The sequence below is a fragment of the Trachurus japonicus genome, chromosome 20, assembly GCF_045865225.1.
Source record: "Trachurus japonicus isolate A0001 chromosome 20, Traja_1.0".
In the NCBI taxonomy this organism is placed as follows: Eukaryota; Metazoa; Chordata; class Actinopteri; order Carangiformes; family Carangidae; genus Trachurus; species Trachurus japonicus.
In genome coordinates, this window is record NC_140926.1 from 200001 (window position 1) to 212678 (window position 12678).

Sequence of the window (12678 nt, forward strand, 5' to 3'; positions counted from 1 at the left end):
AAGCTGTGATGGAAACCAGCTACTAACAGTGTGTTGTTGTCTCCAGGACGTTACTGCGGCAACACCGTCCCTCACCCCGTCACCTCCTTCAGCAGCGCCCTGGTGGTGAACTTCGTCTCCGACCACTCGGTCTCCAGGAAAGGCTTCAGAGCCACGTTCTCCGCCTCCACCTCAGGTGAGACTCACTCTGATTGGTCACTGTGAAGGTCTCCTTCTGCTGCTGTGACCTGACCCCCCTCTAACCCTCCTCTAACCCCCCTCTAACCGCCCCTGACCCCCCCTGACCCCCCCTCACCAGGCTGTGGAGGAGACCTGGTGATGGAGAGTGGAGCCTTCAACAGCCCCAACTACCCCGACGCCTACCCCCCCAACGTGGAGTGTGTCTGGACCATCAGGAGTTCCCCAGGAAACCGGCTGCAGCTGTCCTTCACGTCAGTCCTCTTTACTTACCTTTTACCTTTACTAACTGTCTACTGAGCCTTACCGTCTGTTTTTGACCTTAACCATCTATTTATTGACCTTTACCAACTGTTTACTGACCTTTAACGACTGTTTACTCACCTTCACGTCAGTCCTCTTACCGACTGTTTATCTGCTGTTTACCGACCTTAACCGACTGTTTATCTGACCTTTACTAACTGTTTACTGACCATCTTTTTTCTGGATTTATTGATCGATATGGGGTCAAATCAAACACACATGAGAAAATACTGATTGATTAATCTGATTAAAAGAGAGGGAGGAGCTGGTGGTGAAACGCCGGTGTTGCATTCAGGGTCTTTTAACCTCCTGTGTTGTGTTGCCTTCAGGGTCTTTTAACCTCCTGTGTTGTGTTGCGTTCAGGGTCTTTTAACCTCCTGTGTTGTGTTGCGTTCAGGGTCTTTTAACCTCCTGTGTTGTGTTGCGTTCAGGGTCTTTAACCACCCGTGTTGTGTTGCGTTCAGGGTCTTTTAACCTCCTGTGTTGCATTCAGGGTCTTTTAACCGCCTGTGTTGTGTTGCGTTCAGGGTCTTTTAACCTCCTGTGTTGTGTTGCGTTCAGGGTCTTTTAACCTCCTGTGTTGTGTTGCCTTCAGGGTCTTTTAACCACCCGTGTTGTGTTGCGTTCAGGGTCTTTTAACCACCCGTGTTGTGTTGCGTTCAGGGTCTTTTAACCGCCTGTGTTGTGTTGCGTTCAGGGTCTTTTAACCACCCGTGTTGTGTTGCGTTCAGGGTCTTTTAACCTCCTGTGTTGCGTTCAGGGTCTTTTAACCTCCTGTGTTGCGTTCAGGGTCTTTTAACCGCCTGTGTTGTGTTGCGTTCAGGGTCTTTTAACCGCCTGTGTTGTGTTGCGTTCAGGGTCTTTTAACCGCCTGTGTTGTGTTGTGTTCAGGGTCTTTTAACCGCCTGTGTTGTGTTGCGTTCAGGGTCTTTTAACCGCCTGTGTTGTGTTGCGTTCAGGGTCTTTTAACCTCCCGTGTTGTGTTGCGTTCAGGGTCTTTTAACCTCCTGTGTTGCGTTCAGGGTCTTTTAACCTCCTGTGTTGCGTTCAGGGTCTTTTAACCTCCCGTGTTGTGTTGCGTTCAGGGTCTTTTAACCTCCCGTGTTGTGTTGCGTTCAGGGTCTTTTAACCTCCTGTGTTGCGTTCAGGGTCTTTTAACCTCCTGTGTTGCGTTCAGGGTCTTTTAACCTCCTGTGTTGTGTTGCGTTCAGGGTCTTTTAACCTCCTGTGTTGTGTTGCGTTCAGGGTCTTTTAACCACCCGTGTTGTGTTGCGTTCAGGGTCTTTTAACCTCCCGTGTTGTGTTGCGTTCAGGGTCTTTTAACCTCCCGTGTTGTGTTGCGTTCAGGGTCTTTTAACCTCCTGTGTTGTGTTGCGTTCAGGGTCTTTTAACCTCCTGTGTTGTGTTGCGTTCAGGGTCTTTTAACCACCCGTGTTGTGTTGCGTTCAGGGTCTTTTAACCTCCCGTGTTGTGTTGCCTTCAGGGTCTTTTAACCACCCGTGTTGTGTTGCGTTCAGGGTCTTTTAACCTCCTGTGTTGTGTTGCGTTCAGGGTCTTTTAACCTCCTGTGTTGTGTTGCGTTCAGGGTCTTTTAACCTCCTGTGTTGTGTTGCGTTCAGGGTCTTTTAACCTCCTGTGTTGCCTTCAGGGTCTTTTAACCTCCTGTGTTGTGTTGCGTTCAGGGTCTTTTAACCTCCTGTGTTGTGTTGCGTTCAGGGTCTTTTAACCTCCTGTGTTGTGTTGCCTTCAGGGTCTTTTAACCTCCTGTGTTGCATTCAGGGTCTTTTAACCTCCTGTGTTGTGTTGCGTTCAGGGTCTTTTAACCTCCTGTGTTGCCTTCAGGGTCTTTTAACCTCCTGTGTTGTGTTGCGTTCAGGGTCTTTTAACCTCCTGTGTTGTGTTGCCTTCAGGGTCTTTTAACCTCCTGTGTTGTGTTGCGTTCAGGGTCTTTTAACCTCCTGTGTTGTGTTGCCTTCAGGGTCTTTTAACCTCCTGTGTTGTGTTGCCTTCAGGGTCTTTTAACCTCCTGTGTTGTGTTGCGTTCAGGGTCTTTTAACCTCCTGTGTTGTGTTCAGGGTCTTTTAACCGCCTGTGTTGTGTTGCCTTCAGGGTCTTTTAACCTCCTGTGTTGTGTTGCCTTCAGGGTCTTTTAACCTCCTGTGTTGTGTTGCGTTCAGGGTCTTTTAACCTCCTGTGTTGTGTTCAGGGTCTTTTAACCGCCTGTGTTGTGTTGCGTTCAGGGTCTTTTAACCACCCGTGTTGTGTTGCCTTCAGGGTCTTCCACCTGCAGGGGGGCTTCGGCTGTCAGAACGACTTCCTGGAGATCCGGGAGGGGAACTCTACGGGCGCTCTGGTTGGTCGGTTCTGTGGGACGTCTCTTCCCTCCAACTACACGTCGGTGATCGGTCACATCCTCTGGGTCAAGTTCGTGTCCGACGCGTCCGTGAGCGGCGCCGGATTCAGAGCGTCCTTCACTCACCGTGAGTCTGTGATGCCACTGTGATGTCACTGTGATGTCACTGTGATGTCGGTAACACTTTACTGTAATAGGTATTCATAAGATTGACATAAAACTGTCATAAACACCAATGAATACTTCTGACAGCTGTGGTTAAGTGTCATTCGGTAAGTTATGCTAACCCTATGCAAAGTTGACATTGTTTGAGATGTTTTTGTTATGAGAACTTGACATAATTTTTTAAAGTTTGGCAATTAGGTCTGCTATGACAGTTTAAAGGGGACATATTATGCAAAACTCACTTTTTCATTGCTTTAGTGTGTGTATTTGCGTATCTGGAGCGCCTCCTCACCCCTTAAACGTCAGTTTTGACAACTACGTCAACATTTTGTAAACTGCCATAGTCAGAAAATGTGTCTCTTAACAAGCCGTTTTTAATTTCACCCGGCTTATTACATCACAAGCCAGGTGATGTGAATATTCAAGCCCTCGCTCCCATGGTTACCATGGTTGCCTCAGCTACCAGAGCGAAGACTGTAAACCGACCGTTTAGAGCAGGGCTGTGAAACTGGTGTGTAGAGAACCCAGCTGTGTTCAATCTTTTGGTTTTTCTGACCAAAGCATGTTACTAACATTACTTTTAGACATCAAGGTACCATGTCAAGAAGCAGAAATGAGCAGAATATGTCCCCTTTAAATTGTCTTTATGTCAAGTTGTCAGAACAAAAACATCTCAAACAATGTCAACTTTGCATCAAAAGTGAAATAACTTACCGAATGACACTTAACCACAGCTGTCAGAAGTATTCATTGATGTTTATGACAGCTGTTATGTCAATCTTATGAACACCTATTCAAGTAAAGCATTACCGTGATGTCAGAGCCTAGCCGCTGACCTCTGACCTCTGACCTCTGACCTCTGACCTCTCTGCTCCTCAGTCTACGGTAACGATGTGACGGGAGAGTCCGGGCAGATCGCCTCCCCCCTGTATCCCAGAACGTATCCCGGCAACGCCAACTACCGCTGGACCGTCACCGTGGGCGGCGACCGCTACGTCCAGCTCCACTTCCTGGACATGGACATCGAGGACCTGTACGACTGTTACTATGACGACCTCAAGGTGAGATCCCGGCCCCGGTCAATCAATCAAATCAATCAATCAAAATAAACTCTAATGTCGCCGGAGGGAAAACTGTCTTGGACAATCAATGCTGTGCATCCTGCAAGACAGATTTTAAAACCATTCACCATTTCACACACACACACAACCAACAGAAATCACTTACAGACACGACTAAGTTCATAGTTCATACAAAGTAATAAATAATTATTGCACTTTTTGCATATTGCATCTTGCCTCAGTATTGCCAGTCTCTGGGTCTTACAGTAATTGCACCATTTCGTATGTGTGGACTCCACCATCAGCATCAATTTAAAGGTGCCGAAGGAATAGATTATGTATATATAAAACAAAACAAAAAAAGAAATTTATATATCAATTAAAATGATGATAATGATGATGATCGGTCCCAATCCCGATCCTGATCCTGATCCTGATCCTCCCTCAGGTCTTCGACGGCCCCAGCGTTCACTCCTACCCCCTGGGGACGTTCTGTGGTCTGCAGCTGCCCCCCCCCCTGAGGAGCAGCGGGAACACGCTGACGCTGCAGTTCCAGTCTGACAGCGTGCAGGGGGGGCGGGGCTTCCTGGTGGCGTGGACCGCCGTCCAGGACTCGGGACCGCCGCCCACCATCCCCCCAGGTCAGACCCACATGAGACCAGGAGGGTTTAATAAACTTTATTTGTATAGGACCTTTCGCAGGTAAAAACCACAAAGTGCTTCACAGTGTTAAAACAGTGGCAACAAGGCAGAGCAAAACAAAACAAGACCAAAAAAAACAAAAAAACATACAAGAAAAGCACAGGTACAAAGACCCACAGGTTAACCAAATGCCTGTTTAAATAGGTGAGTCTTTAAGTTCTTTTTAAAAGTATCAACAGAATCCAAAGAGCGTAATGAAAAGGGTAAAGCGTTCCACAACCTGGGAGCTACAGCAGGAAAAGATCTGTCACCTCTGGTTTTAAAGTGCGTGAGGGGAACAACTAAAAGCCGTTGGTCAGAGGACCTCAGACTGCGGGTGGGGGGGTAAAACTGTATAAAATCAGACAGGTAAGAAGGAGCTTGACCCTGTAAGGCTCTAAAAGTGAGAACTAAAATGTATTCTAAAATGCAAAGGTAACCAATGGAGTGAGGCTAAAACAGGCGTGATTTGTGCCCTTCTGTTTGTGTGAGTTAAAAGCCTTGCAGCGGAGTTCTGGATAACCTGGAGACGGTCGAGCTCTTTCTAAGTAAAAAGACTGTTACAATAATCTAAACGAGACGAGATAAAAGCATGGATAATCATTTCCAACTCAGCCTTTGAGACCAGAGTTCTTAGCTTGGAGATGTTCCTTAGTTGGAAGAAGCAGTTTTTTGTTAATAGTTTTGAGTGGTGCTCCAAGGGCATTGTGGTTTGGACCACAGCAGAGCTCCATCCCGACAGCTGTTAAAGTGTGTGTGTGTGTGTGTGTGTGTGTGTGTGGTTGTGTGTGTGTGTGTGTGTCAGGTGCGTGTGGCGGGCTGCTGATGACTCAGGACTCTCCAGCGTTCCTCTTCTCCCCCGGCTGGCCAGAGAACTACCTCCCGGACCAGGAGTGCACCTGGTTGATCCGGTCTCCAGGCTCCACGGTGGAGTTCAACATCCTGTCCCTGGACATGGAGGACTACCCCACCTGCTACTTCGACAGCCTGGTCATCAGGGACGGTGAGGCGTTGTCAGGGAGACGGAGCTGCACCTGTTTGTTTTGTTTGTTTGTTTTTTTTAACCTTTATTTAACCAGGCGAGCAAATTAAGAACAAAATTCTTATTTTCAAGTGCAGCCTGAAGGGGAAGAGGGAGGGGAGTGCTAAAAGTGAAAACAAGGTTAATGAATTACACAGAAAAATTCAATATAATACAATACAATACAATACAATAAAACGTTAATCAGTAGGACATGACAAGAGGCCTATTAGCAAGTGCAGGAGTCGACTGTGATCTGTAGCAGATTTTGTTTGAAGACAGAGAGAGGTGAAGACAGAAAGTTTAAGGTGTTTTGTTAAGGTGTTCCAGTCGAAGGCTGCAGCGAACCGGAAGGCACTGTCCGAAGACGGTGCGGACTTTGGGGATGGAGAGGTTGATGAATGCACTGGACCTTAGACTGCGGGCAGGGTGGAAGAGGTGCAGAAGGGAAGAGAGGTAGAGAGGTGTGATGCCGAGAATGGTTTTATAAATGACCAGAAACCAGTGATGGAGCCGTCTGGTGTGAAGGGAAGTCCAGTCTACCAGGTTATAAAGGTCTCAGTGGTGAGTGCTGAACCTGTCTAGGTTTACACTGCTCACCTGTGTGTGTGTGTGTGTGTGTGTGTGTGTCTCTACAGGTGACACCAGCATCTCTCCGGTCCTAGCGACGCTCTGCGGTCGGGAGCCTCCCGGTTCGCTCCACTCCACCGGAGATGCCATGTTCATCCACTTCTCCTCCGACAGCAGCGTCAGCGGCCGCGGCTTCAACGCCTCCTACTCCAAAGGTCAGAGGTCGTTGCACCCTGGGACAACATTGATATATATAGTGTATTATATTTCGATGTCGATGCTGATGAAAAGATGACCACTCTGACACGTCTTCTTTGTAGATGGTAAAAAAAAGTTTATTACAAAAAAAAATACAGTGTCAAAAAGCTGAATCTTTGAGAAGCCTCTGGAGCCAATATGAGACCTCTGTCTCTTGGCCAAAAGTCCTGACCTTATATATGTTTCTAAAACTCCACCTCTAAACAGAAGGATGTAGCTGACCTGGATGGTCATAAACTGAGACAATACCCAACATGTCCAAATTACCCTCTGGTATTTGACATCTTGACCAGTCAGTTAACCTTTAGGCTAACATAAATATAGGTGAGGCAAACCAGATACAGGTGTCCAGAAAAAGTGACCTAAACATATGGCCTTCAGTCTGAACAAAGCCTTAGTTCATATCATAATGGTCATTTACCTTCAGGCAAGCAAAGAACACACCTGGAGAAGGTAGTGAGATGGTTCAGAAGGTAAAAGTAAAGAATTTAAAGTGGATCATAAACTAAACACATCAATAACTCTCAGGGTAAATTACTTAACAAATGAGTAGGTAGAAAATACACTCCAATAGTTCCATGATCAGCAGTATTGATCGTGGCTGTGTGTGTGTGTGTGTTCAGGCTGCGGGGGGCTCCTCCATGTGGACCGGGGGGTGCTGAGCAGCCCCCACTACCCTCAGAACTACCGGCCCGGACTCGACTGCAGCTGGCACGTCATGGTGACTCCCGGCTTCAGAGTCTCCGTCACCTTCCAGAGCCCGTTCCAGATCCAGGGCTACGGGACCGGCTGCAGCTCGGGGGACTACCTGGAGGTGAGGGGGGGTAATGGTCAGGTCTGGGGGGCCGGGGGGTCTATGCTCAGGTCTCAGGTGTCCATCTTACTGTGTGTTCACACCAAAAGCTTCCAAAGCGTCAAAACGCCGGAAGTCAATTCATTTTCAATGAGAACCCGGCGACACTGAGCATCCAAAGCTTCAACAGGCGTCGCCGCGCTTCCAAAGCTTCCAAAGCTTCCAAAGCTTCCAAAGCGTCCAAAGCTTCCACAGCTTCAACAGGCGTCGCCGCGCTTCCAAAGCTTCCAAAGCTTCCAAAGCGTCCAAAGCTTCCAAAGCGTCCAAAGCTTCCACAGCTTCAACAGGCGTCGCCGCGCTTCCAAAGCTTCCAAAGCTTCCAAAGCTTCCAAAGCATCCAAAGCGTCCAAAGCTTCAACAGGTGTCGCCGCACTTCCAAAGCTTCCAAAGCGTCCAAAGCTTCCAAAGCGTCCAAAGCTTCCAAAGCATCCAAAGCATCCAAAGCATCCAAAGCTTCCAAAGCTTCCAAAGCATCCAAAGCGTCCAAAGCTTCAACAGGTGTCGCCGCACTTCCAAAGCTTCCAAAGCGTCCAAAGCTTCCAAAGCTTCCAAAGCTTCCAAAGCTTCAACAGGCGTCGCCGCGCTTCCAAAGCGTCCAAAGCTTCCAAAGCGTCCAAAGCTTCCAAAGCTTCAACAGGCGTCGCCGCGCTTCCAAAGCGTCCAAAGCTTCAACAGGCGTCGCCGCGCTTCCAAAGCGTCCAAAGCTTCAACAGGCGTCGCCGCGCTTCCAAAGCTTCCAAAGCATCCAAAGCTTCAACAGGCGTCGCCGTGCTTCCAAAGCTTCCAAAGCTTCCAAAGTGTCCAAAGCTTCCAAAGCTTCCAAAGCTTCCAAAGCTTCCAAAGCGTCCAAAGCGTCCAAAGCTTCCAAAGCGTCCAAAGCTTCCAAAGCTTCAACAGGCGTCGCCGCGCTTCCAAAGCTTCCAAAGCTTCCAAAGCTTCAACAGGCGTCGCCGCGCTTCCAAAGCTTCCAAAGCTTCCAAAGCTTCAACAGGCGTCGCCGCGCTTCCAAAGCTTCCAAAGCTTCCAAAGTGTCCAAAGCTTCCAAAGCTTCAACAGGCGTCGCCGCGCTTCCAAAGCTTCCAAAGCTTCCAAAGCTTCCAAAGCGTCCAAAGCTTCCAAAGCTTCCAAAGCGTCCAAAGCTTCCAAAGCGTCCAAAGCGTCCAAAGCTTCCAAAGCGTCCAAAGCTTCCAAAGCTTCCAAAGCTTCAACAGGCGTCGCCGCGCTTCCAAAGCTTCCAAAGCTTCCAAAGCTTCCAAAGCTTCCAAAGCGTCCAAAGCTTCCAAAGCTTCAACAGGCGTCGCTGCGCTTCCAAAGCTTCCAAAGCGTCGAAAGCATCCAAAGCTTCCAAAGCTTCAACAGGCGTCGCCGCGCTTCCAAAGCTTCCAAAGCTTCAACAGGCGTCGCCGCGCTTCCAAAGCTTCCAAAGCATCCAAAGCTTCCAAAGCTTCCAAAGCTTCTAAAGCTTCTAAAGCGTCAACAGGCGTCGCCGCGCTTCCAAAGCTTCCAAAGCATCCAAAGCTTCCAAAGCGTCCAAAGCTTCCAAAGCTTCCAAAGCTTCAACAGGCGTCGCTGCGCTTCCAAAGCTTCCAAAGCTTCCAAAGCTTCCAAAGCGTCCAAAGCATCCAAAGCTTCCAAAGCTTCAACAGGCGTCGCCGCGCTTCCAAAGCTTCCAAAGCTTCAACAGGCGTCGCCGCGCTTCCAAAGCTTCCAAAGCATCCAAAGCTTCCAAAGCTTCTAAAGCTTCTAAAGCGTCAACAGGCGTCGCCGCGCTTCCAAAGCTTCCAAAGCATCCAAAGCTTCCAAAGCCTCCAAAGCTTCTAAAGCTTCAACAGGCGTCGCCGCGCTTCCAAAGCTTCCAAAGCATCCAAAGCTTCCAAAGCTTCTAAAGCTTCTAAAGCTTCAACAGGCGTCGCCGCGCTTCCAAAGCTTCCAAAGCATCCAAAGCTTCCAAAGCCTCCAAAGCTTCTAAAGCTTCAACAGGCGTCGCCGCGCTTCCAAAGCTTCCAAAGCATCCAAAGCTTCCAAAGCTTCAACAGGCGTCGCCGCGCTTCCAAAGCTTCCAAAGCATCCAAAGCTTCTAAAGCGTCAACAGGCGTCGCCGCGCTTCCAAAGCTTCCAAAGCTTCTAAAGCGTCAACAGGCGTCGCCGCGCTTCCAAAGCGTCCAAAGCTTCAACAGGCGTCGCCGCGCTTCCAAAGCTTCCAAAGCGTCCAAAGCTTCAACAGGCGTCGCCGCGCTTCCAAAGCTTCCAAAGCGTCCAAAGCTTCAACAGGCGTCGCCGTGCTTCCAAAGCTTCCAAAGCTTCCAAAGTGTCCAAAGCTTCCAAAGCTTCCAAAGTGTCCAAAGCTTCCAAAGCTTCCAAAGCTTCCAAAGCTTCCAAAGCATCCAAAGCTTCCAAAGCTTCCAAAGCTTCTAAAGCTTCTAAAGCGTCAACAGGCGTCGCCGCACTTCCAAAGCTTCCAAAGCGTCCAAAGCTTCTAAAGCTTCTAAAGCTTCAACAGGCGTCGCCGCGCTTCCAAAGCTTCCAAAGCATCCAAAGCTTCCAAAGCTTCAACAGGCGTCGCCGCGCTTCCAAAGCTTCCAAAGCTTCCAAAGCGTCCAAAGCTTCCAAAGCTTCAACAGGCGTCGCCGCGCTTCCAAAGCTTCCAAAGCTTCTAAAGCTTCAACAGGCGTCGCCGCGCTTCCAAAGCTTCCAAAGCGTCCAAAGCTTCCTAAGCTTCCAAAGCTTCCAAAGCTTCCAAAGCGTCCAAAGCGTCCAAAGCTTCCAAAGCTTCCAAAGCTTCCAAAGCTTCAACAGGCGTCGCCGCGCTTCCAAAGCTTCCAAAGCTTCCAAAGCTTCCAAAGCTTCCAAAGCTTCTAAAGCGTCAACAGGCATCGCCGCGCTTCCAAAGCGTCCAAAGCTTCAACAGGCGTCGCCGCGCTTCCAAAGCTTCCAAAGCTTCCAAAGCTTCCAAAGCGTCCAAAGCGTCCAAAGCGTCACCAGACGAGAAGTTGAACCCTGGTTAAGGGTAATTAGCTATGACGCGGTTCAGCGGCAACCTGTCAGAATAGAGACGTCCTTCAGCTGCCTTTTTTTCTTTTTTTTGTATTTCTGCTCCCCATTGACCAGTGCGATCGAACTTTGTGACGAGCGGCCAAAGCTGCTGAAAATATTTGTCGTTTTGGGAACTGTCTTGTCTGACGCCCACCCTCGAGCGTTTTTGACGCTTTGAAAGCTTTTGGTGTGAACGCACAGTTAGGCGTGGCTCCAGTGGCTCCAGTGTTGGTGGTTTAACTCCGGTCTGTCCCCAGGTGAGGAACGGCCCGGATGCCTCGGCTCCTCTGCTGGGGGGTCGGCTGTGTGGAGCCAGCCCCCCCTCCCTGATCCAGACCACCGACAACGACCTGTTTGTTCACTTTGTGTCTGACGCCAGCAACGAGGCCAGCGGCTTCCAGCTCACCTTCGAAGCCCACAGCCAAGGTAACGACACATCTACATCTATATATATATACTATCTATATAATATACACCTTTCTAAACACCTGACAAGGTTCAAGTGGGTTCAAGTCCCATAACGGTCCGGTGGGTTCAAGTCCCATAACGGTCCGGTGGGTGGACAAGTAGACCACTACAGACAAGTAGACCACTACAAGTAGACCACTACAAGTAGACCACTACAAGTAGACCACTACAGACAAGTAGACCACTACAAGTAGACCACTACAGACAAGTAGACCACTACAGACAAGTAGACCAGCATAGAGAGGTAGACCACCACCTGTAAACCTGTAAACCTAAACCAGTAAACTCTTCTCCGCAGCGTGTGGCGGCTTCATCGAGCTCAACCATGGCGACCCCCCCGGTTACATCACCTCACCCAACTACCCCCAGAACTACCCCCAGAACATCGACTGTGTCTGGGTCATCACCGTTCCCAATGGGGAGGAAGTCAAGCTCGACTTCGAGGACGACTTCTACATCGAGCCCACGTCCAGGTAGGTCGGCTGCTTCCTGTTCTGGTTCCGATCCGTCGGTTTACTGTGCGTTCACACCAAAAGCTTCCAAAGCGTCAAAACGCCGGAAGTCAATTCATTTTCAATGAGAGCCGGCGACACTGAACGTCCAAAGCGTCAACAGGCGTTGCAGCGCTTCCAAAGCTTCCAAAGCTTCCAAAGCTTCCAAAGCGTCACCAGAGGAGAAGTTGAACCCTGGTTAACTTTAGGGTAATTAGCTATGACACAGTTCGGTGACAACCGGCGGCAGCCTGTCAGAATAGAGATGTCCATCGACTGCCTTTTTTTTCCTCTTTTTTTTGTATTTCGGCTCCCCAATGACCAGCGCGATCGAATGTTGACGTCAGTCACGTGACGAGCGGCCAAAGCGGCTGAAAATATTTTGCCGTTTTGGAAGCTGTCTTGTCTGACGCCCACCCTCGAGCGTTTTTGGCGCTTTGGAATCTTTTGGTGTGAACGCACAGTGAGGAGGAGGACTCCTGGTCCTGGTCCTGGTCCTGGTCCTGGTTCTGGTCCTGGTTCTGGTCCTGGTCCTGGTCCTGGTCTCTAGTCCTGGTCCTGGTCCTGGTTCTGGTCCTGGTCCTGGTCCTGGTCCTGGTCTCTAGTCCTGGTCTCTAGTCCTGGTCTCTAGTCCTGGTCCTGGTCCTGGTCTCTAGTCCTGGTCCTGGTCCTGGTCCTGGTCCTGGTCCTGGTCCTGGTCCTGGTCCTGGTCCTGGTCTCTAGTCCTGGTTCTGGTCCTGGTCCTGGTCCTGGTCCTGGTCCTGGTCCTGGTCTCTAGTCCTGGTCCTGGTCCTGGTCCTGGTCCTGGTCCTGGTCCTGGTCTCTAGTCCTGGTCCTGGTCCTGGTCCTGGTCCTGGTCCAGTCTCACGGTCTTCCTCCTGTTTCCTCAGCTGTCGCTACGACTACCTGGAGCTGAGAGACGGACCGACGCTGAACGCCGACGTGATTTCCCGTCTCTGTGGCAACACGCGACCGTCCACTCAGCACTCCACCGGCTCGGCCATGCTGCTCCGCTTCCGCACCGACACCAGCGTCACGCACAAAGGCTTCAAGGCCCGCTACTCCACAGGTGAGTCAGCACAAAGGCTTCAAGGCCAAGTACTCCACAGGTGAGTCAGCACAAAGGCTTCAAGGCCAAGTACTCCACAGGTGAGTCAGCACAAAGGCTTCAAGGCCAAGTACTCCACAGGTGAGTCAGCACAAAGGCTTCAAGGCCAAGTACTCCACAGGTGAGTCAGCACAAA

The 12678-nt window shown here is 49.9% G+C and overlaps 1 protein-coding gene across 1 annotated transcript in view; it reads left to right on the plus strand.

Moving 5' to 3' along the window:
• cubn (cubilin (intrinsic factor-cobalamin receptor)) overlaps positions 1 to 12678 on the plus strand; it is a 65650-nt gene that overhangs the window by 26373 nt on the left and 26599 nt on the right. Inside the window, exons 33-43 of the mRNA XM_085763488.1 lie at positions 47 to 175; positions 299 to 431; positions 2755 to 2960; positions 3878 to 4059; positions 4508 to 4700; positions 5546 to 5743; positions 6400 to 6546; positions 7213 to 7403; positions 10733 to 10901; positions 11242 to 11416; positions 12325 to 12503. Of these exons, the coding sequence (XP_085619614.1) occupies positions 47 to 175; positions 299 to 431; positions 2755 to 2960; positions 3878 to 4059; positions 4508 to 4700; positions 5546 to 5743; positions 6400 to 6546; positions 7213 to 7403; positions 10733 to 10901; positions 11242 to 11416; positions 12325 to 12503 (1902 nt within the window). The remainder of the gene's footprint in view (positions 1 to 46; positions 176 to 298; positions 432 to 2754; positions 2961 to 3877; positions 4060 to 4507; positions 4701 to 5545; positions 5744 to 6399; positions 6547 to 7212; positions 7404 to 10732; positions 10902 to 11241; positions 11417 to 12324; positions 12504 to 12678) is intronic.